Here is a 25,110-nt window from a genome sequence, read left to right on the forward strand (position 1 = left end):
AAGCGAGCAGCAATCGGTAGTCAGAGGAGGGAGGGTCTCTGCCAGGCAAATTCCCACATCTTTTGGTGTAATGTCAATTTGGGTTTGAATCAAAACTGCACAACCTATCAACCATGAGAGCCTGGACAAAAGGTGGCCCCTGTGAACCTCAGTATCTTCATCTGGAAAACTGGGAGGACACAGAGGGGACGTCACAGCTATCACAGGAGCTACGGAGAACAGGTCAGGCTTTGGCTGTACACTGTCTTGGTCCTGACAGCTCATGCTGTCAGCAACTGTTACAGAAAGAGAAGGAATGTGCTCCAATTTTGGCATCCTTCTGGGACTGCCTACCTGGAGATGAGCCCCTACCCCCACCCCAGATGGAAGCCAGTGTGAAAGCTGCTACCTGGGGGATGTGGGAAATGCAAAGGGACCCCACCCACTAACAACAGCAGATGCTGATTTGAAAGCACTGAACCTACAGGTCAGCACTGGCTTCTTGAATTTGCAGGCTCTTTCTGAGGTGCTCCCGCAGCCACGTTTCTTTGCCAGGATGCATTTTCTGACTGCCAGCTACATGGCAGGTGCCCTGGGGCCAGAGTGAAGCAGTGATGCCTTCCCTGAATGATCACTGGATGGGTTTAATGAGACATGGAGAAGTAGACTGGGACACATGCTTTCTCTTTCAGCCAGATTCCGAAAAGTTAACAAAGCCAAAAGCACTCCCCTAAAATCGTACGTGCTTACGTGCATGCATGCGTGTGTGCGCGTGTACATGTTTCTGTGTGTGTGCATGTGTGCCAAAGGTTGACATTAATGTTATTCCTCGGTTATTTGCCTGCTTTTCCACCTTACTTTTTGAGACAGTCTTCTACTGAACCCAGAACTCACCAATTTGGACAGACTGACTAGCCAGCAAACCCTAATGTTGTAGGAGCTGCGGGCTGTGTTCCTGCCTCCCCAGCTCCTGGTCGCCTGGCTAGCTTATGCCCCAAAATAACAACACACAAATTATATTCTTGGCCCATTATATCTAGCCTCTTCTCGGCTAACTCTCGCACCTGGACTAGCCCATTTCTAATAATGTGTGTAGCACCCCAAGGTGCGCTTACCGGGAAGATTCTAGCCTACGTCCATCCTGGGTCGGAGCTTCATCGCGTGTGCCCCGGAGAGCTGAGCTATGGCGTCTGTCTGAAGCCTCTTACCTCACTTCCTCTTCCTCCCAGCATTCTGTTCTGTTTACTCCTCCCACCTATGTTTTAACCTATGAGGCCAAGCAGTTTCTTTATTACTTAACCAATGACCTTCCTCCATCACCCTAGGGATTACAGAGGTGCACCACTAAGTCCTGTTTGTTACAAGGGTGCTGGGGATCTGAACTCAGGTCCTCAGGCTTATGCAGCAAGGGCCTTACTGACTAAACAATCTCCTCAGATCTTGAGAACAATAATCCTCTTCCAAAGTTATGTGCTGGTAATTCTTTAACACTCAGAGAAAATATTAAATTCTGCAAGGGTTCACAGCCTCAGAATACTCCAGAGGTAGTCTCGACTTAAACCTGGGTCTTTGCTCTCTCAAAGCATATAGACTGCCTGGGTACTCACCATGCGACTCCGCTCATCTTCAAGATTCCTGAGAACAGTGGCAAATTCTTGCAAAGATCTCGCTGGAAGAGAGAAAGAAAGAAGCCATGAACTGAAAGCAAAATGACGGCTGTTTAAAGCAACTTACTGATTTCAATTCCGTATGCACACGGATGCCCAAAGTCAACTGCTGTCTTCAGATTCCCTCATCTTTTAATCATTAACCACGAAAGACAGGATGACCCAGAAATGCAGGTTAATTGCTCCTGGAACACCAGCTAGAGGATTTCTCCAAGGAAAAGACCCGCCTATTCCTGAGAGTTCCCAGGACTGCTGAGGTGCTGGCAGGCTCCCAGCCCTGAGGCTGGAGGGGGCAGAGTTCCACCAAGGAGCTGAAGGATTTCCTGTCCAGGATTCAACCTCTTCAATCTTTGTTGCTGGGCTGCATCAGAATCCAACGTTTGCTTTGGCACGACAACGAAACAAATAGTCCTGCGGGCACCAGAAACCACATCTCTGGCATCTCCTGGGTTCCTTCTCCCTGAGTTCTGAAGTCACTCGGCAGTAGAATGCAGCCTGCAGCACAGCAGGCAAACACAGATGGTCTTTGCCAGAATCTTTCACTAAGGCAACAGGCACTTAGTGAAGTAGCCCCAGGACTTTAGGATACTTGGGCAATGTTCTCAGCTACTTCCCAGATGTCTTTGCTCATACCCAGATCCTGGTGTTCTGCCTGGCAACAGACTCAAAATCATATGAACAACATTAACTTTCCCAATTCTTGTTATTGCTTTGGTATTGGACATTGAACCCAGCCCCTCACATACACTAAGTACGTGCTCTACCACTGGGGCTACAATCCCAGCTCCAGCTCTTCTTAGTTCTTCCTCCTTTTGTGGCATCAACTAAAACACCCAATATAAGAAAAAACAGACTATGAGCCCCGAGCAAGTGGTGAGTCTTGGCTGCACCAATGTTCTGTGCTCAGAGCTGCCTATGGAAGAGAGCAGGGGACACCAAAGAGGGAAGCAGTACAGCATGGTGCTATGTGGGAGCTCATCTCCACCTCTCAGTAAGAGACTTAAAGGAGAGAGAGGTGGAGACACAGGGAGCTAGTGACTGAGTCCTGTTTCTGCTCTGCAGGTGGTGACAGTCACATGGCTCCAGCCAGCTGTTACCAGGCTAAAATGGAAGGCCAACAGATCAAATCTGTGAAATTTTAGAAAGAAACAAACAAACCAGAACTTGAGATAAGTTCAACTTACGTGGTAATTCAGTTTAAAATTAAAAGTAAAACATAGCAACATTCTCATCTCAGTCCATCAGCTAACGCTGCGCAACCCTGACCCAATTCTCTTTACCATCTGCATTCACTCTTAGGTTCTTAGCATTGTGTCTGGGTTAAGAGAAAAAAAGGAGAGTGTCACGAAGCTAGGCAGGACACTGAAGGAAGGTGGACAGGAACACCATCACAAAACTCCCAGCTTCCTCCTGCCACTGAACAGGGAGTGGGGCCAATGCAAGGAGGAGCCCCACCCTGACCTTCCTATCTGTGCCTTCCACTGCTCACTGGATTCCTTACTAACAGGCCTCCTAGCTCCAGAGAAGGTTTGCTGGAATGTTTCTGTCTCCCACGAGGGTGTGACTTACCTATACACATCTCATCATCAGTTTCTGCATCTCCAATACACTGAAATTTAAATTCATTTAAGGAATCTGCAAACTTCCGCTTTGCCGAAGACAAATCTAAGAAGATAAACAGGAAAAAAGAAATTATTGAAATTAAATTGGCCTTCCTAATTATTAACCTTTTAAGTCCTTCTGTGTATACTTAGCAAGGTTTGTTCCTGAGACCATTTCATGAAAGAAATGTTAACTTCACAACAGCCACAAATAACAGAAATTATCTCAGAGAAACTCTAACCTAACAAGTGGAAGACCTGTATGTAAAAGAACTTTAAATCTATGAAGAAAGAAATTGAAGAAGACACCAGAAAATGGAAAGATCTCCCATGCTCTTGGGTAGGCAGAATTAACAGTAAAAATGGCAGTCTTACCAAAAGCAATCAACATGTAGAAGAATGAAAATAGGTCCATATCTATCGCCACGCACAAAACTCAAGTCCAAATGGATCAAAGACCTCAACATAAAACCAACCACACTGAACCTCATAGAAAGGAAAGTGGGAAGTACACTTGAACGCATTGGCAACAGGAGACCACTTCCTAAATATAACCCCAATTGCACATACACTGAGAAACAATTAATAAATATGACTCCAGAAACTGAAAAGCTTCTGTAAAGCAAAAAACATGGTCAACAAGACAAAACGACAGCCTACAGAATAGGAAAAGATCTTCACCAACCCCACATCAGACAGAGGGTTGATCTCCAAAATATACAAAGAACTCAAGAAACTGGTCATCAAAAGAACAAATAATCCAATTAAAAAAAAAATGCAGTACAGACCTAAACAGAGAAGTTTCAACAGATGAATCTAAAATGACGCTTAAGGAAATGTTCAACATCCTTAGTCATCAGAGAAATGCAAATCAAAACAACGCTAAGATTACATCTTGCACCTGTAAAAATGGCCAAGAACAAAAACACTGATGACAACTTATGATGGAGAGGATGTGGGGTAAAGGGAACACTCCTCCATCGCTTCTGGGAGTGCACACTGGTACAGCCCCTTTGGATATAAGTATGGCGATTTCTCAGCAAATTAGGAAACAACCTACCTCAAAACACAGCAATACCACTTTTCAGTATATACCCAAAAAATACTCAATCATACCATAATAACATGTACTCAACTATGTTCACAGCAGCATTGTTTGTCATACCCAGAACCTGGAAAAAAACTAAATGTCCCTCGACCATAAAATGGAAAAGGAAAGAGTACTACACAGCAGAGAAAAAAAAACATAATGACATCTTGAAATTTGCAGCAAATGGATGAATCTAGAAAACATCATTTTGAGTGAGGTAACCCAGACCCAGAAAGAGAAATATAATATATACTCACTCATAAGTAGTTTTTAGACATAAAGTAAAGAAAACAAGCTGACAATTCACAATCCCAGAGGATAGAACACAAAGAGGACCCTAGGAGAGGCATACATGGATCTAATCTACATGGGTAGTAGAAAAAGATAAGGTCTCCTGAGTAAACTGAGTGTGGGGACTATGGGAGAGGGAAGAAGGGGAGGAGAGGAGAAAGGGAGGAGAACAGAGAAAAATATATAGCTCAATAAAAGCAATTAAAAAATATTAACTCAAAATAGTAAATACTGTCCCATAGTCACACTGATGAATATCTCAAATATCACCATAGAACCTTCGTCCAGCGATGGATGGAGATAGAGACAGAGACCCACATCACAGCACTGGACTGAGCTCCCAAGGTCCAGTTGAAGAGCAGAAGGAAGGAGAAGATGAGCAAGGAAGTCAGGATCGTGAGAGGTTGGTCCACCCACTGAAACAGTGTGCCTGATCTAATGGGAGCTCACCAAATCCAGCTGGACTGGGACTGAACGAGCATGTGATCAAACTGGACTCTGTGAATGTGGCTGACAATAGGGGCTGACTGAAAAGCCATTGACAATGGCACTGAAACTTGTTTCTACTGCATGTATTGGCTTTTTGGGATCCTAGTCTGTTTGGATGCACACCTTCCTAGGCCTGGATAGAGGGGGGAGGGCCTTGGACTTCCCACAGAGCAGGGTACCCTGTCCACTCTTAAGACTGGAGGGGGAAGGAGGAGGGTGAGTGGGGGAGTGGGAGGGGAATGGGAGGAGGGGAGGAAGTGGAAATTTTTGAATGGAAAAATAAGTAAAAAAATTAATTAATTAAAAAAGAAAAAATAAAGAGGATATCTAGGGAAAAATAGTAAATACCTTTTTATGTAACAACACTTTATATATGATTTGTTCTAGTTAACATTTTTATTGCAATTGCTTTAACGATTCAAATCCTGTGGGATAAAGACACAATTCAGTGTTAAAGTGCTAGCCTAGCATACTAAGGCCCTGCATGCCAATGGAAGTATATACATACATACATATAATTTTTAATCCTGTGTTTGCTTCCTCAAACACACTGAGAACTGTCATCTCCCTTTGACACGTGGGAATCTCACCACTTCAGGAGAACGAGGAGGAAACCTGAACCAGGACCAATATCAGACCCCAAACCCTACAGGTACATGCTGCTAAACCTTCCGTGTGGTTGTACAGCTGCCCTGTGACTCTAGCACGTTCTATAGATCCGAAAGAAAGCAAGAAAAGCCTGTGTTGCCGTCTCCAGGTATAAGCACGCCTAGCTTCCTCCTCCAGCTAAAGACAGACAAGGGCCAAGTTCTCAGATCCTCTCAGACCGGTTCTCCTCAGCCCATGGCTTGACAAATTTCCATCGGAGCTATTTCCCATAGCCACCAGAAGCAGTCCTGGCAATGTTCTGTATTGGGATTTTCTTAAGAAACCAACTCCACACATGGTATCTATAATGAAAACTCTCTGGGGCCCTTGTCAAATTCAAACACTAAACTACCCTTTAAGACAGTAATAAAAGCCAGTGATCCCTCCTCAGCTTCTGTTTGGGCATAAAATCACCAAGGTGCCTTTAAGTGGCCTGACAGACAAGGCTGCTCAGAACAGCGTGCTTAACTTAATTCCACATGCAGCCTTCCTGCAGATTAGGCTAATCATTCAAATTACCATCTATCCAGGCTTCCCTCATTGAAGGGGAAATGGCATTAAGTTCAAACTCCCGGCGGAGGGTAATAGGAGGCATAACTGGTAACAAGGCCTGGATTTAATAAGATGGGAGGTTCTGGCTTCCCGGATCAACGTGACCCTCTAAATAGAAGCATCCCTTCCCTCAGATGAAGGTCATTTAGGCTGTTTCCATTCCCCTGCTATTGTGAATAGAGCAGCAAAGAACAAGGCTGAAAAACTATCTGTGAAGTAAAGGATATTGCGTCCTTCAGGCATAGCCCAAGGAGTATTACAGCTGGGCCATGTGGTAGAGTTTTGAAGTGTGTGTGTGTGTGTGTGTGTGTGTGTGTGTGTGTGTGTGTCTGTCAATAACTAAGGAAAAAGAGGCCATGAATTTGAGAGAAAACAAGGGGGACACACGAGAGGGACTAACGGAAGTGGAGGAAAAGTGAGATAATTATATTGTAATTTCAAAGCAATCGTTTTGTTTTTTTAAAGCATCACTGACCCTCAGCACTTCCTTCTTTGGCTCCCATTTTCTTCCTTAAGGTTAAGGGTGATAATTCTCATGTTTTGATTGTATTTGCTTTGTCTCTTCTCCTGGGATGTGCGGTGCAATCTGCTCTGAGTCCGTTGCACAAGTGACATGATTTACAAACCCAGCCCTAGTGTCCCTTCCAAGCCAGAGCTGGCCTATAGCATCGCCAGGCTCAGGGGGTGCTGCTGTTCTCAATGAGGAACTTGTGCTACTGACTAGATCCTGAACCACTAACCACTTTCCCACAGCTCAGAGGGCTGGGTCCCAGGCAAAGCTGTCTGTTCTGCAACACAATAGGAGGCACACAGGGTGGAGAAGAACACGGGCTCCAATTTCAAACCACTCCCTGGAGCAGAGGCTTTCAGGAAAAGTCCAAACCTGACAGCAGGGAACTAGGCTTCTCTCAGAAGAGGGTCCCCTTCAGAACACAGCTCACTCCTGGCAAGCCTAAACATCTTCCGTGGGGAGGAAGGAAACTTGAGACTCTGGACAGGCCAGAGAGGAAACAGAAAGGATGTAACTCCAAAGTGGAAGAGAAGGACCCCAGGAGCCCCTAAGCACAGACATGGCAAAGGTGATTGTATGTAGTCACGTTTTAGCTCGAACATGCCCTCAACCAGATCTCGCAAGATAAGACCTGAGCAAATAGTGTTGAGTAGGATCGCCTCACCTTCTGCCTGACAGTCCCCTTCCTCCCAAACAGGACAAAAGAGTTATGCTAACAATCACCTCAACAAAGTAGGAAAAAGGGAAAGGCGAACTGAATTTGGGCAAGTCTCCAGGGTGCACCTGAAAGGCTGGCCGGCCAGCAGCTGCCAACGAGGACGAAGGACCAGCAAACGAACAGCAGGGCCTCTGTGGGCCCTTCTAAAAGAGCTGCCCTGCCCGGTTATGGGCAGAAAGTAACCTGATTTCACTGCCCGGTGGCCCACAGCAGATGGAGAGGCGAGATCTGGGCCTGGTGGACGATGAGGTAATGAACAGTGATGGAGTCAACACAGGGCGCGGGGCCAGGGAGGACAGCTGAGTGGAACGAGAATTCCAGAGCCTAGAGCCTGGAGCCTGGAAAGGCGCTTACCTTGGACCTGGCTGAGAAGTCTTTCAGAGAAATTACAGCAGACACCTGTTGTTTTGCTTGTTCAGGATCTGCGCCTGGCCCAAAGCGTGACATCTCCGGCTTATTTAAGGGAACTGCCCCCTCTCCACTTGCATCCTATTAGACTGGTTACAGAATGATCAATCCCAAACTCTGGCTTCCACCCCAGCCAGCTTTAGGTCCCGGGTCCGAGTTCCACTTGTCTATTTATTAGCTATGTTAACTGACCCCAGATGAGTTAGAGTGTTAGTATTGGAACCGCCCCACAAGTGAGGGAGACCTACTATACACAAGCACTCTGCACACTTGAGACTCATCAACCCTCTGGACTGAGGTCCCTGGAATATGTGGAGGCTCCATACTGCTCACCCCCATTAAGACAGTCCCTCTGTGGTATTTGGGACAATGATGAAGACATAAAGTAAGAATATTCAAAAATCACTGTTTCTTGCCTATTTCAATACAAAAGTATTAGCGGTATCTTGATGTAAATCAGCATTCTAGGCATATAGCTCTCAAAATGCATATTGCTGGAGCTTTCATTTCTAATGTAAACATGACGCAACCATGCACATTCCAGTAAGGACTGAAGAGCTGGTGCCTAGAGCTGGGTGTGTGCCATGCACTGTAGTCCCTGCTGGTTCATGTGCAGGCAGCTCAAGTCACAGCAAGGAGCCAAACAGAGTCAGTAATGTTTACTTTGCTAACTGCTGTTGCAGAACGGCAGGATGCTGGCAGGGCAGAGCAAAGAGATCACTGCCCACATCCAAGAAATACGAGACCCGCTTAGGGACGAAGAAAATAAGGATATGAAAGGAGCTACAAACCTGGACCTTGGGAGATTGCTCCCAAAACCTTCTATCACTCAGGGCAGAGGAAGGTGCCCTTCTCTTCCTCGGAATGCCATGGCCTCAGCAAATATTCCTCTGCACAGAACTTGAGAAGCTTAAACCCAAGCATGATGCTTCTTTAAAACAGAAAGGTGTGTCATTACTTTTCACACACTTTATAAAGCCATCTTCACACAGCTTTATCAGTGATGTCACAGTCGATTCATTCTCCCTCCTGGATAAAACTTAACATAATTGTGCGCACTTGTCTACACCCACATAATAAAGAACTCAAGGTAACCTTATAATTATATTTCATTTCGGTAATATGCTGCATTTCTGTGCCCTCCAAGTTATTCTAATTGCATATAACTACCCTTAGGGATTCCCTTCAGTTGTGTCTTTCCCTCCAGATATAGAGTGACTGCAGTTCCTAAAAGTGGATTCTTAAGAGCTTGCTAGGAGTTGGCCTCTCGGCTACAGAATGCATAAAAATCACCAACGTCCCCAGGCCTTGCTAAGGATTCCCTCCACTGGCCCATCACCCTGTCTGTGGAATGATTCTGAAGCCATTCCGAGTGGTTTCATCTCAAAACATACAAAGCTGCCTCAGACCCCTGGGCAATCACCTCCAAACCTGCTATGCTGCCTTGTTCGGACACAGCAACACAAGCTAGCGTACAGTACCTGAGAGTCACCGGAGAGGACCCATCATAAGAAGAGGGGGGGGGGGGCTCCTGAAGGATAACCATTACTCTTTATCTCCACCCACAAGTGGAGATAAATCCAAACTCTCCCCCCATATATCATCTTCTAAGAAGATCAGCCAAGGACAAAGAAGACCCTCCCTGTCTTGCCACACAAGCTGACACCTGCCTGTCAACCTCATGCACAATGTCTGTCTCCAAGCCTATCTATTCCGTCCCAAGTGGCTCTTAATTTTGTCAGCTCATAGCCTTCACTTCAATGCTCTCTATTCCAAATGGACATTACTATTTGCCTGGGTGGCTGCCGCAGCCTGCTCTTTGCCCTCCCCATATCTATTTCCAACCCTTTGGCAAGTTCTCTGCCCAACTGTGTCAGACTTTTGACAGCTAGACAGAAGTCTAAGAGCCCTCACAAGGCCTGAAAGACCCTGCGAATGTGACCTGCCACCTCCTGCTCTGTTCCAGCAGAAGCCACTCTCTCCAAGAAGCCATCATTGGCTTTTCTAACCAACCTAAACCTGACCCTGTTTTTCACTTCCAGAATGAATACTATGCAAATCACCCTTAAGAGAAATTTTGTTCCTGTAACTCTGTGATGTGCCTTAAAGTAGAAAGTCCTACCCAAGTAGGACAGTGTCCCTTGGTGCCTTGCTCCAAACTCAGCTCAAGCCTGGCTGTGAACGTGTGCTACAGAAAGAACAATGGAAGAGAACAGTGGGGTACTCCACAGATGCATCAGCCTTCACTGAAGGTGAACCTCCAAAATCCCATGTTGCATGAGGAAAAAAAAAAGATTAAGTAAGTCAGTCAGTAAAAGCTCTCTGGCTCATGGGACTCTGAATGGAGCCAGATGATGTGTGTGAATGGGCTCACCACCAACACAGAGCACCTCCTCTAATGCGTCAGTGAGGACAATTCTCACAAGGCTAGAGGGAACGCCACCATCAGCAGAAGCATGAAGCAAAACTCTCTCTCTACCAAGGACCTCGAGAGATAAACTAGACGCAAACTAAGTGCCAATCACAGCCACATGACAGCTCCTGTGCATCTCCAAGCCTCCAGTCAGCAGTGAAAATGAGAGTTCTTAGAAGCCAGGGCCTTTCTCACAGACACCACACTGGAAACAGGGTTTTCCAGGCTCAGACAGTGTTTTACACCCAGTTCACTGTGCTTAGCTGTAGAGACAAAGGCTGACTGAATTTTGGCTAAACGCCATTTTGCAGCCTCTATTCCATCAGCAAGAAGACTATGTTGACTCTCAAAACCAATCACAAAAGCATTTGTCTAGATTCTGTGACATGGGGTGCTGCATATGTCCACTAGGTGGCAATCAACCACATCAGACAGTGTACCTCGGAAAGATCCTAGTCCTTGTGATGTAGACTTGCTATCTGGAAAGGAAATACCCTGAGGATGCTTGGTCCTAACTAAAGGAGGACAGTGGCCTCCAGTGGGAAGAGATGCCTGATACTCAGAGGGTGGATGCGATCTGAAATATTCTGGAAGGGTTATATTATGAAGTCACTGCCAATCCTGAAAGGCGTATTATTCTTCCAGGTTTAGTTGGGGTCAGGTTAGAACACCTCTCCTCTCACTGAAACAGATGACATACCCAGAGGCACATCAGCCAACCACGTTAAATGATGTGTACTCTGATTATACATCTGTGTGATTTTCCTAAAGCTATTTCTTAAATCTATATTGCCTAAATGAGGCCATAGCCAGCACTAATCCAGAAAAATGTGGTTTGGGACCAGGGTATTAAGGGTAATAAAATGTTCAGTGTTGATTCTAAAAATGAAATCAGGTGGAACAAAGGCAGGCATGACTCTTCCCAAGACGAAGGAATTGAATTAAATTCTACTTACATGGAAATACCCTGCAAGAAAAACAAGGAGTCTGAAGTCCACACTAATACACATCAAAATAGCTATGATTATGCATTGATTGATTGATTTATAACTGTATAGCATAAACTGAGTGATTAAACTGTTCCACCTACAAGTTAGGTATTTTTCCCTCCATTTTGCAGTTAGGTTTAACCTTTTTGAAGACTACAAGGTTAAAGAAACTGTAGTATGAGCAATTGGGTCCTTCTCTGCTCTAATGCCAGTGTATCTGCGGAAGCAAAAGGGCGGCTTATACGTGTCCCATATCCTTAAAGGGAATTCAAGGTAGAAGGGTCTAATTTGTACACACAAAGCTATAAGTTAAGTTAGCATGTGCTAAAGCAATCAGGGATTGGGGGGCAGCTAAGAAGTACAAGTGGGGAATTATTTCAGCTGGGGCTCTAGAGACAATGACAACACAAAGGGAAAAGAGAAAAATGGGGGTGGCACTTGAACAGAGTCTTGTTTGGATGCAGTAAGCAAGAGGTGTGGGGCAGGAGGCAGGCTCCAGAAGGTAATTCTTAAGTGAAGTGGAGCAAAAGAGCACACAGAGGTGGGAGACCACCCAGAAGCGAACTTGAGGAAACAGACAGACGGGGGCACAAAAGAAGGTCAGAATCTGCCACCAAAAGGGCTTCCATGTTAACCAAAGGAATCTAGACTTTGTCCCCTGAAGAAACTGGAACCAAGTCTTCACAGAAGAGTGGCAAGATCAGCTTCAACAATGGTGAGGCCTTTTATTAAGGATCTGCCCAGACTGTTTTAGGACACACACTCTGGCTTATCTTGCTTTGAAACCAAAGCAAGGGAAAGCCCTTAACAGAGGACACCTCACAATCTGGACCTGTGTGCACAGGACGCTGGGCAGCCAATGAAGAGCGTGCATAACATCAGAGAAGCTCTGCCGCCTCCTGAGAACCCCAGTCCTCTTAGGAGTGATCAGTAGTAGCATAGCCATTATATCCAGAGTTACGTGCATAGATGATATATATAAAAACACATCTGCACTTCCCAGGTATTATCAGGCTTTTTATATGCTTTAATAGATTGAACTGTCACATTTATACAAATATGCCTATATTTGTACATTTTTATGTGTTTTATGTATTTTAATAGAAATACTAGTGTATCCCCATAATAATCCTTGTACATTTAGGTGCCTTTTAATTTTTGTAATATATTTTTTGTTTATGTATTCTATTTTATGATACTTGTATCATGTATGCCTGCACACCAGAAGAGGATATCAGATCCCATCTAAGATGGTTGTGAGCCACCGTGTGGTTGCCAGGAATTGAACTCAGGTCCTCTGGAAGAGTAGCCAGTGTTATTAACCATTGAGTCATCTCTCCAGCCCTCTGACTGGGTTTTACATAAGAATAAGAGCATGCTGAGTTGAGGTTTGGGGGTTTGGGGTTTTTGTTTTGTTTTCTTTTGTTTTTGCAGGGGGTGGGTGGCACATACATGGTAGACACAATTCTATGACTGAGCTATATCCACAGCCCAGAACATGTTCAAAGACAGTGTGTTACATGAAGTGCTTAGTAATCATTTGCTGATGCTGTCACTGGGGTATCAAGTGATTTAATCAATATCAAGTCAACTATGCAAAAGCCATTCCTAAAGAACCCAGCCATGAAGCAGTGACAGACACAGAGAGGTGGGTCCATTCCCATGCTGTCCTCAGGTATGATAAGGAGGAATGCTGGTACAGAAAAAAGTCCCTCAAGGAAAAAGGGTATTTGGTTAGTTAAAACAAAGAAATGTATTCTGAAAACTAACTCAGTGAGGGCACAAAAATACAGGGTATTTCCAGGATAGTACACATTGATTAATCAGTCAATCAATCTCTCTCTCCTTCTCTCCCTCCCTCTCATATACACAAATTCTCTCATACATTCGCTCCCTCATATTCTCTCTTCCTTGCTCCCTCCTTCCCTCTCATACACATAAAATCTCTCTCTCTCTCTCTCTCTCTCTCTCTCTCTGTTGTGTTACAAGCGGCAGGGCTGCGTCCCTGGCACGCGGCCGCCCGCATGGCTAGCTTTACCCGAAATAATTACACGGAAACTGTATTCTTTTAAATACTGCCTGACCCATTAGTTTTAGTTTCTTATTGGCTAGCTTTTACATATTGATCTAACCCATTTCTATTAATCTGTGTAGCCCAAGAGCTGGCTTACCAGGAATGATCTTAACCTGCATCTGTCTGGAGTGGGAGAATCATGGCGACTCCCTGACTCAGCTTCTTTCTCCCAGCATTCCGTTCTGTTTACTCCGCCTACCTAAGGGTTGGCCTATCAAATGGGTCTAGGCAGTTTCTTTATTAATAAGAAATCACTCCCACATCATTTCCCCTTTTTCTGTTTAAACAAAAAAGAAAGGCTTTAACTTTAACATAGTAAAATTACATATAGCAAAACAGTTATCAAGCAAGAATTACAGTTACAATATTTATATCTATTTTATCTTTTATCATAACTAAGGAAAACTATAACTATCTATTCATTCTTCAACTCCATCAAAGACTCCAGAAGGATATAATACTACCTAAGTAAACAAGAAATAAGAAAACTCTAGAAATGACAGAGACATCTCGCTGCCTGGACAGTCACCCAAAGTTCCTCTGTACCGTTGGGGCATCCATCTTCAGCCTTCAGGCCCAAAGTATCCAGCAGACATTTCCATGAAGCAGGAAATTCCAAAGACAGTTCAGTCACTATCTGCTGTGTCCTGCAGAATGTCTCGCAGACTCTTTCATGAGTCATGAACCCCGAAAGACCATCTCACCTTTAGGCAAGTTCAGCAGTCCTCTCTCTGCGGGTTCTCTGTGTCCATTTTATGTAACAGTCCAGGCAAGAGCAGTTTCTTGCCCAAATGGCTATCAAACTCCATAAGGATCCTCTTCGATGCCCATCTTCCTCTCGAAGTAGATTGGTGCTGCCAGGAGCAGACGTGTCTCATTGTCATGAAAAGTCCTAAGTTATTAAAATATTTTAAATGCCATATTCTGTAGCCTTTGAGTGATATGAAGAATGCCTATCTGAAATATATCTCTATATATCTAGAAAATCTAAGTAACATGACTACAAACTTGACTATTATAATTATCCATCAACAACCTATATTTCCTAATTATACATTACATTTTAAAAATGAACTACACAATCACACCTTATTCAAGATCAAAAATACATATACATATAACAAAATTGACCTTAAAATCCATACCATTGCAAATTATTCATACCTATATCATATCCCCCTTTAAATGTAAAAGAACATTTATAAACAATATTTTGGAAACATGGGCGCAGTTTTTTCTCTCCAAACTGCTTTCTGCTGAATGGGGGCGTCGTTAATTAGGTCTTTCATGGTATAACCTGTGTGCTAGTTTCATCTCAGTTGGCAGTTGAGCGAAGCAATTTTCTGAAGATGTTCACAACAACCTTTCAGGAGGGCGTGGTCTATCATACCAAATTGGGATAGAAGAAATCCACAGGGTCTGGTCCTCTGTGAAAACAAAAGAAGACCCTTTCCAAAGTATCATATCCTTAGACCCAAATTTTGAAATCATAATACCTTTATATCCATTTTGGTTTAGCTTGGCAGCCCATGTAATGAAATGTCTGTCTGTACTTAGCTCCTTTACAGTCAAAAATTTTAAAGAAAACACAATGTACATAATCCAGACTCTCTGTGAATTTTCCATTTTTACGTGGCTTATTTTTCTTTATTTCTTTTAATCTCTTAACTATCTGTACTCTGTCTCTTTAAAGACTTTACCTTTTTTTTTTTTAAAAACCATTAACTTTATTTTCTATATTCTTTTTCTTCTCTCTCTCAAGTCTATGTGCATTCATCCAACAGTGTGGTCTTTTATGTCTGAATCTGTTTTATTGTGAATCTATAACATTTTTTTACTATCCAGGAACATTTCTTAAAATGTTAAGCAGTTCTTAAAAACTTAAGTTGTGCCATGTACAGGTAATACGGTACCGCCTGTGTTCTGCCCAGTTGAAACCTTAAATGAGCTGTTTTTATGGTAATTACGGTAGTTCCTGCCTGAGACCAGCACAGTTTAGCATGGCAGAGCTGAGCCAAGCTGCTCCTGCCTCAGAGCCATTTGGTGCCCCTGAGCCACACACAGTTCCAGGCACACAGCAGTCCACATTGCCATCAAGCAAGCCGTAGAGCTTTACTCCAAATGCTCCATTCAAAAGCTCTGTCTCCCACAGGAGCCAGACAGAGATCGCAATGGCGGCACAGCCCAGAAAGCCGGCATTTTAAAATGACGCAGCTTTTTTTTTGTGCTGCTGTTGCCAAATCAGGAAATCTCTCTACAGCACGCCACCAACAAACAGCAAAAATCTGTGTTAAAGTCTCTCTCCCTTATTTTTAAGCCTTCTCAGGTTTTTAAGTGGATTTAGTCCATCACGTCGGGCGCCATTCTGTTGAAATACGGAGCGGCTGGCTGTGTCCCACCACCCGGCTAGCTCTCTCTCTCTCTCACACACACACACACACACACACACACAAATTCGAGAATCTGACTCGTTTGAATGTAGATGCAAACCCCAGGTCTCCTATTTTCCCAGTTCTGTGCCTTCAGCCAAATTACTCAACCTTGCCAAGAGCCTATGAAAGTACAGGAAAACATGAACTGGCCTAAGGTATCCTGGGAATTAAAAGTGGAAGAGCCTTGCACAGGGCAATTGCACACTTACCTTCCTGCCCAGGAGCAGAAACTGAGCAGAAGGTCCATCACTGGCAAAGTAGAGAGAAGAAGATAGCAAAAATGAACCCTAGGTGGCATGATAATTAAACACTTCTGCCTCGTTGACTCACATGAGTGACCAATAACCCTATTCCAGTGAACTACTAAAAACTCAATTGAGAGTTTAAAGGTTTTCTTCAGATGCTCAGAAAATGTACAAACTCACAATTCCACCCCTGATGAAAAGCAAGGAGAAACCCATTTGGGGACTGGGAGATTAGCACAGTTGCAAACCATTTGCCTAGCATGCCATCTCAGAAAAAAAAAAATGCAATTTTAACTCATTATTTAAAAACAAAACTAACTCAACAGTTTGGGGTATCTTCTTAAAAAAAAAACTGATCTAGTTCAAATGAGCCTTCAAAATGCAGGAGAGGTGGGTGGTGATGTCATCAAATCCCTTTTGTGTATTGCCTGAGAGTGGGGACAACCCTAGCCCCAGATGAAACAGATGAAAGGACCAAGTCAACATCCAAGGCTGGGGTGCTAGGCTTCCTAAGGCTGGACTTCTCTGTAAATTGTCCTGAGACAAGCATAGTTTAGAAAGAAAAAGATAAACTAAGGAGAAATCATAGGACCAAGACAGGGAGATCACAGGTTCTAGGACAGCCTGGGCTATTTAGGGAAAAATTGTCTCAAAGGTGAAAAAACTGAGAGCATACAGGTTAGATCAAGGACCTGCAGGTAAACAAATCAGACTAGGGCTGAGAAGACCAGGGAGAGAAAAGAGTTCTTCTGTCTCACAGCAACAAAAGTACTGTGAGGTGCCTGGCAAGACCAGGTTGGTGGAAGGAGTGGGATCTGGCTTGTGTCTCCAGTCGTGGTTTTGATTATGGAAAGCCCTTCCCTCCAGGGCAGGGTTTCTCAAGATCTCCTTCGCTGTAATCTGTGATCACCAGGGTATCTAGTCAATGCATGTTCTACCAGTCCTACAGGTCTACATGCCTGCATGAGGTCCCAGATTATGCCAGCAGTGCTGCCCCAGGCACCACACTCTCTGAAACTAGGGCTTGGATTCCCACCTAAGACCTGAAAGCGAAGACGGAAGCTGTTTGTCCTTATAGTACAATGGTGACATACAAGATCTCGATAGATTCTGAAAAGATGGATGCATGAGAAAACTTAAACTGCAGTAACTGTAATGGAACCTGTATCAGAAGCAGAAATAGGAGGCATCTTGCACATTCACTATATACACTGAACCCAGAGCAAGTTGCTACTTGGCACACATAGCTGGGGGGGAAAAAACAAAAACAAAAACGCATTTGAAAAACCAAGGGCTAATCCAGAGCTCAGAGATTTCACTGAAGAACCTTTTCTGTCTTTTCTTTGTGTTGAGAGTATTATTTTTGCATATTCATACAGCAAGGCACACCTCTTTATTGTTCTGAGAGAGCAGTTTTAAAAACCTGACTGAGGGAACACAGGCTCTGTTAGTCTCTGCAAATAACCATAGCAACTAATACCACCCAAATAAAATGATGTCTTCTCAATGATGTGCTGGCTCAATTAGATTAAGAAGGTTACGTGTACCATCTGAAAATTTATGGTGATAAACTTCCAGCAAAAGCCAGACCTTCTTGGAAGGGTTTGTAAGTAAAAGAAAAGCCTTGCCAATAATCTGAAGACAGGACACAGAGCCAGAAAAGATTCAGGCTATGAAGAATTGTAGAAGCCTACTGCTCTGCTGGTCACTGGCTTGCAGAGACAGAACCCACGTAAAAACTCAACCAAACAGCTTCACAACTGAAGGCCACCATCTCTACCAGGGTCCTAGCAAGGAAGTGGCATCTTGTCTCTTTCTGTGCCTTTTTTCATGAATGATGTAAACAGAAAACAAATACTGCTACCTTAGAAAAGTCTTCAGAGAGGTTCACCAAAATAACTGTAAAGCTTTTAAAACAGCAATGAGGAAGACTGCGAACAGCAGGTTCGGGCTGATAATGTGTTTCCAGGCTTTAGGAGGGTCCTTGCAGGATGCAGACCCTTCTGTAGCAAGGTCTTCATCCCTGGAGTTATACTTGAGAATGAATACCTCAGCATCATCAAATCCAACAGCCTTCTGTCTTTCCAGACACGCCCCCAGACCAGACCCACCTCTTCTAGGTCTCTGCAATCACACCTGCATCAAACAAATCCAGACAAACAAGAACCTCAAACCACAAGTGGGGATGCCAAGGCCAGTCACCTCCCTGTCACCTCTCCACGCTTTCCTAGCAAAGGGCAAACAGAAAAAACAAAACCTAACTCTGCCCAGATAATCAGAGTCTAACTGGCACTCAGCAGTTCCTCAGGAACAGCATTTGCAGCAATAGCCACGTATCAGTCCTCCTGCAGCTCCCATCAACAACCAAGACGAACTTGAAAGTAACCAAGGGATACAGCACAGGGAATAAATTAAGGTCTTCAACTATCCATGCCTGTACTGTGGCTTTGGAACAGGCTTCTAGGACACAAAGATCCATCTCCTCAGTGCCAATGTACCCTGTTTCTACAGGGGAGGAGGAGCTACAAGGAGAGCTGCACCTGAAGGCTCCTCTGAGAACAGAAATGGCACAAGGAAGTGCTTAGCACAGGGCCTGGCCTGCAGTAAGCGCTGATAAACCAGGGGGATCAGTATCAGACAGCTTTGTGTAATGAGGTCATAAATAAAGCACCAGGCAAATTTCTTTTCGGAAAGAGGTCCAGCCAGCCACCCAGCGGCCTCCTTGCCCTTTGAAGGGTCCCACCACACTGACTTCTGGCCCTCCTTCACTCAGCAGGATGCAGCAGGATGCATGAACCTAATCCCAGGCATAGCTCACATCCTTCTCAACACATAACCAGGCAACAGCTCCCAGCACCAGAATAAGTTCAGTTAAAAAGAAAACTCCATTGTCTCCCCCTGGACTCAATAAACATTTCCTGAAGAAAAAAACAACAACAACAAAAAAAAAAAAAAGCACTCAGCATTCTGAACAGAGCCACACCTAATAACATTCTCAGAAATCAGTTCCACTTCCTTGTATCCCTTTTGATGCTGACATTTATCCCAAGTCCCTGCTGCTGCTGCACCTCAAGGGAAGCTTGTGCCCTGGTGACGAAATAAGGAGGTCCAGGTGGGCAAATATCTGTGTTTCTCAGAGATTCCCTTGGGAACCTCTTCTACACAGTACTCGCTTATGCCTCAGCACTTCTCAGAGCATCCCCTGCTCCAGCCACCACACAATGGCACAGGCCAAAGGCTAGTGTTTCTCAAACCACAGGATCACTGGTGATAGGCTTTCCTGCAGAGCCCACTTAGCCACCTCAATCCCAAGATCTAGGGGCTGTAATCAGACGTCTGGGCTTCCCAGGAAAGGTTTCATTTAATTTTTTTATATTATAATATAATTACATCATTTCCCCCTTCCCTTTACTCCCTCCAATCCCCAACAGGGACCCCCACACACCTTGCTCTATTTATAATCCATGGCCTCTTTGTCTTTAATTGTTACATGTGTGTGTGTGTATGTTCCTAACTACAAAAATACAACCTGCTGTGTCTATGTAATGAATGCTACTTGTACATATGTATGCATGTATGTATGTGTGTATGTAAGTATATATGAATGTATGTATCTGCATATTTTCCAGGGCTAACCATTTGGCACTGGGTAACCAATTGGTGGGCTGTTCCCTGGAGAAGACTGTCCCACTCTCTGCATTACTTAGTTCCTGTGGTTCTCTGCCTTGGGCTGAAGACACTGGGGTTGCCCCACCCACATCAGCAAGTCTACTGGTGTCATTCTTGTTCAGGTCATGTCGATGAGACTTCACAGTTGTAACTTCAGACAATTTCTAGGAAATGAAAATCTCACAGCAAATCCCTGTTCTTCTGGCTCTTACAATCCTTGTACCCCTTCCTCGGAAATGACGCCTGAGCCTAAGATTCAGGAGTTATGTTGTAGATGCATCCACTGGGACTGGACTCCACATCTCTGCATGTCAATAGGCTGTGGTTTTCTGTAATGGTCTGTACCTATTGCAAAGAGATGTTTTGTTGATGAAGGATGAGAGCTACTCTTATCTGTGGGTTTAAGGACAGATATTCAGAATGTGGTTAGGGATTAGATGACTTAATAAAGTGGTGATTTACTTCACTATTCCTGGGTAGTTGGCCTGGTTTCCAGAACCGGGTATGATTTCTGTCTTGCTGAGCAGGTCTCCAGTACAATTAGAAAGAGAGCTGTTGGCTACTGCCAATCCACTGCCAAAGTGTCACGACTGTGCCCTTGGGGTTATTGTGCCATAACGGTGCCAAGCAGTTTCATGCTTGCTAAAGTTCAGGAACTGCCATGCACTAAAACTTTAGAGCATCTAGTACCAAGCAGCAATAGTGGAATGGTTGCTGATTACAAAGGTGGAGAACCTGAGGCCAAGTTCATCCTTGAATAGCTGACAGAGGTCTGCGAGTGTTCCAAGAAGAGTCAACTCATGCTCAAGACGAAATAAACCATGGAGATAGCAGGGGTGGGAGGAGGGGATGCAACTCAAGTAAAAACTTACAAATTCCAAATCTAGACAATAGGAAGGAAGGAAGGAAGGAAGGAAGGAGGGAGGGAGGGAGGGAGGGAAGGAAGGAAGGCTGGCTAGTTCCCAAGAGGGGCCAGATAATTCAGCAGGTAAAGGCTCTTGTCACCAAGCTTGACTACTTGAATACCATCACAGGAACATGTGGGAAGTGAGCACTGACTGCTGGGTTGTCCTCTGACCTCCATGTATGTACTATGACATATGCAGGCACGTGTGCAGAGAAGCCAAACTGGTGTGGCAGGTTCTTCTGTCTATGTGTTGCTTTTATTGGTTAATGAATAAAGAAATTGTCTTGGCCTGTTGATAGGGCGGAACTTAGGTACGCAGGGAAGATGGAACTGAATACTGAGAGAAGGGAAGCAGAGAGAGAGAGATGCCATGGAACCACTGGAGACAGACTTGGGGATTTTACCTGGTAAGCCACTGCCACATGGTGATACACAGATTAATGGAGATGGGTTAAATTAATGTAAGAGTTAGCCAATAAGAAGCTAGAGCTAATGGGCCAAGCAGCGATTTAATGAATACGGTTTCTGTGAGATTATTTCAGTTCTGTGCGGCTAGGACGAACAAGTAGTTCCTTGCAACACCAAACAAACAAACACAATCAATCAATCAATAAGCAATGTTCTTCACTGTTTCATTCAGAAGGTCAGCAGGACCATGGCCCTGTTCGATGCCCAGTTTCTAAAGCTAGGCACATGGGACCAGGAGCTGAAAAATGGCTCAGTGTTGGCTACACAAAAACCCACTGGGAAACCAGGCTTCTCACAACATCCAGCTGCCTTTGGCATCTAGAGGACTAGGTATGCTTGAACCACAGGCCCAGCTGGGGTTGTCAGAACAGGCTCTGCCCCAATCACTTATCTCTGACACACAGGCCCAAGTGAATCTGAGAAATAGGCTCACAGGAAAGCTGAAAATGGAAAGAGAGCCTGAGGCATAGGCACGTGGTGTTCAGTTTTGCAGGACCCTGTGCCCAGAAGTGGATGCTTAATCCACTGCTGTCATAGCTGTCTTACAACTTCAAATATTTTTATTTTTTACCTTGTATTTTGTAAATGAAGTCCAGCAGGATATGGAGCACATGTGTGAACATAGATATGTACAGTTAAACTGTTACAGTACTCCTGGATACATCGTCCTTTGATGCCCACAATTCCGGGGCATGTGTGAGGTGGTGTGAGGGAACTTAGAATTAAAGTAAGTATCAAAGAGGCCTCTACAGCTGTAGAAGTGGGACCTGGTGGTCATGAAAGACCCCACACCTGCTCCAAGACAGCAACAGCATTTGAAAGGGCTCGGGCAGCCCTAGGACCTAACAGAGCCTTATTTACGCCCACTTACCCTCCATACAAGTCTGGTGCTGATGCAGACCATGACAAGGGACTGGAAAGGCCAGGCAACCCATGGTGCCTTTCCTTTCGGTCCCTTCTTTCTCATCAGTAAGCTAAGAGAGGGCAAGCTGGGGATGTGCAGGCATCGAGACATGCAGCGCTTCCACTGCTATTGGTACTTGAGGACACGCAGAGTACAAAGTACGGCTGGTATAATTTTGATGACGCTGCATCTGAGTCATTTAAACTTACATTCAAGATCAGCACTGTGGAATATAAAGATGAACAGGAAATGCATACTAATAATTTAAATACTCCTTCTGAGAACATTGAATTACAAATTAAAATACCACAAGTCAACAGGAAAGAAGCTTTCTATTTTAATATCTTTTATAGCGTTTATGTTTGAATTTTTTTAACAAGGAGTCACGAAGATTATATGTCATAACCTAGGGATTTCTTTAATAATACCTCAGATAAAACTCCCCTTCTCTCCCATCGGTAACTTCAGGAGTGCCACCCTTATGACATCACCATCTCTAGCCAATTCTCATCTAGCCAGCTATCTTCCTCCCCTCCAGACATCTCACTCCAGTCCACAAAATGTACTATGCAGAGGGCAGACCTGATCTTGTTGCTGCTCCTCACCAGCACCCTTCCCAAATGTAACTGTTCCCACTCCCTTTGAGACAAAACTGTCTGCAGGACCCATTAGGCTGGCCCTCTGTCTGTGGCACAGCTCCCAGGCAACATTCACATTGCTCCTTAAATGTGTCAGGAACCCTCCAGCCACCCGCCTAGCCTGCCCCCTCTTGAAGCCCTCATCACCTCCATGTGTCTTCTTCAGAGAAACTGTCTCATCCATCCCCTGGCATGAACTCTCTTTATCCTTACAACCCCTGTCCCACTGTTGTCTGAGAGTAAAGGTTTTCTTGAACTGGGTGGCCGTTTAATGTGTACTTTCCTGGTGCCCCTACACACTCCAAGAAGCCAGTAGCCATGCTGCTTTGCTCATCAAAAGGAAAATCATCACAGTCCTAGCATGCAGTGAGCTCCCAATGATGTTTTAAACTGCTTACAATTACATTTATTTATTACTTATTTGTATGTGTGTACACATGCATATGTGGGTGCCAGTGCCACAGCACGTGTGCAGGAGCTGAAGGACAACTTTCAGGAACCAGTTTTTTCCTTGCACCATGTGTTTCCTGAGGACGCAACTCACGGCATCAGGCTTAGTGCCTTTGCCTGCCGAGCCGTCTCTCTGGCTGCCCAACAACACCCTTAAATTCTAAACAGATACCCGAAAAGAACGTTGACTTTCCAAGTTCATTCAGTAAAATGACAAGCCCTGTGGTTCTCTTGTTACAGAAAGAGAACACAGAATGAGAAATCTGAGTTACAGAAATAGAGGCAAAATAGTCATCCATTCCTTCAGGACACAGAAAACAATCAGAACCCATTTCCTGGGTTTAGTCCTAACGTCACAAAACATGCGTTCCCCTCACACTCGTCCTTTACCCAACAAGAAGCTTCTGATGTTTTCCAGACACCGCTAGTGCTACTTTCAAGCCACTGTGGCTACAGCCAATGATAGGCACAAATTTACCTTGAGTAAATGGAGGAAATGAGGACAGAAGTTTAAATAGCTAATATCGTGGGAAGGAAGCGGTGCCAATTAACATCAAGTAAATGCAGAAGTCATCCTTCCTAATACATCATGTGTCACTTGAAGGAATATACCCATAAGTATGCCCTGTGGGTAAGTGTTTCTCGATCTGGCCTTTCAGTTCACCTGAATCAGGCATCCCAAGTTAATGAATAAGAAATCTGAGAATCAAATCTACACTCTGCCTTTTAATAAGTTCTCCAGATGATTGTCAAGCAGATTGAATTTCTGTCACAGGAAGACACTGCACACAAGTCTAAATACCAGAGAACTAGAAGAAGCTAACAACAGGGGACCTGGGAAAGGAGGGAAATAAGAAAAGGAAAGCAATGGCCTCCGATGGACCAGGAAAGTCCCTGGCAACACGCCTCCAAGACAGCAGCAGGAAGCTGTTCCCACAGAAAAGAAGGACCATGGAAAAACCCCAGGCCATTGTTTGCTGGGTCATTAGTTATTTTGTCCATGTTACTCTCGTGGGCATTTCCTCCTATCTCAAGGTGCACTTAGGAGAGTTAAGAAATCGTGACATATTCCCCTTGCTGCAGGAAGGTCAGGGTGAATCTGACAGGGCAGCTTCTCATGTTCTTATGGCTCCTTTGGGGTATTTGACAAGCAACCTGTGCCCATGTGTCCTGATCGTAGTCAGGAATTCCGGCTGCCGTTCTGTCTACCCTCTCTGTCTGTCCAGTCTTTGGCCAGACTCCCCACACCCACCCATCAGAAACTGAGGAATGAAAAGACTACATCCTACACTGAGACGACAGGACCATCCAATCCACAGCCAAACTGTTGCCATCTTCAGAGCTGGGCTGAGCAGATTTGCCAAACATCACCATAGCTGTGCTTGTTGACTATTAATGTTCTCTCTTTGAAGGAGGGGATAGAGAGTCATGGGATCTTCACTGAGTATCCATCATCCCTCCCAACCAGTTGTAGGCAATTCTGCCCTAACTGCACTTCATCTCTGGGCCTCTGGGAGGTCAGAGTATATAGCTAGGGAAGAAGCTATATATATATATAAAGAACCCTGTCATGGGAAAGCTATCATCCCTGTTAGAAGCAAACCTCCCAGTGTGGCTGCTTTAAGGATCCCTCTGCCCTATGACCCCTCACCCACTGTTCTGTAAATTAGCCTAATGAACTCACTAATCCCCCCCAGGAGACTTTGATGGAATCAAACCTTGGTTTGTTATAGGAACCTTGGGAGGAGAGGTAAATGTTGTTTATGTCTTTCCTGGGGAAGGAATTTTAGCAATAGTTTACCCAAACCTGCAAGGTGACTTTATTTGGAAGACTCTTTGACAATGTCATCAATTACAGTTCAGCCACACTAGATAAAGATGGGCCTTAAATGCAATGACTAGTGTCCCTGTATGAGAAGAAAAATAGAAGGGGAATGCCCTGAGTGCAGGGGCAGAAACTAGGGTGA

General features: G+C 44.5%; 1 protein-coding gene across 5 annotated transcripts in view; it reads right to left on the reverse strand.

Moving 5' to 3' along the window:
* The window catches only part of Arhgap26 (Rho GTPase activating protein 26), a 398,682-nt gene that overhangs the window by 284,760 nt on the left and 88,812 nt on the right, over positions 1 to 25,110 (reverse strand). For all 5 annotated transcript variants that reach the window (XM_041659662.1, XM_041659661.1, XM_041659665.1 and 2 more), the window contains exons 2-3: positions 3,216 to 3,311; positions 1,587 to 1,648 (exon numbers count right to left, since the gene is read on the reverse strand). In XM_041659662.1, the coding sequence (XP_041515596.1) occupies positions 1,587 to 1,648; positions 3,216 to 3,311 (158 nt within the window). The remainder of the gene's footprint in view (positions 1 to 1,586; positions 1,649 to 3,215; positions 3,312 to 25,110) is intronic.

The sequence above is a fragment of the Microtus oregoni genome, unplaced genomic scaffold (assembly GCF_018167655.1).
Source record: "Microtus oregoni isolate MIOR12 unplaced genomic scaffold, Mior012 000011F_ref0000422, whole genome shotgun sequence".
NCBI lineage: Eukaryota > Metazoa > Chordata > Mammalia > Rodentia > Cricetidae > Microtus > Microtus oregoni.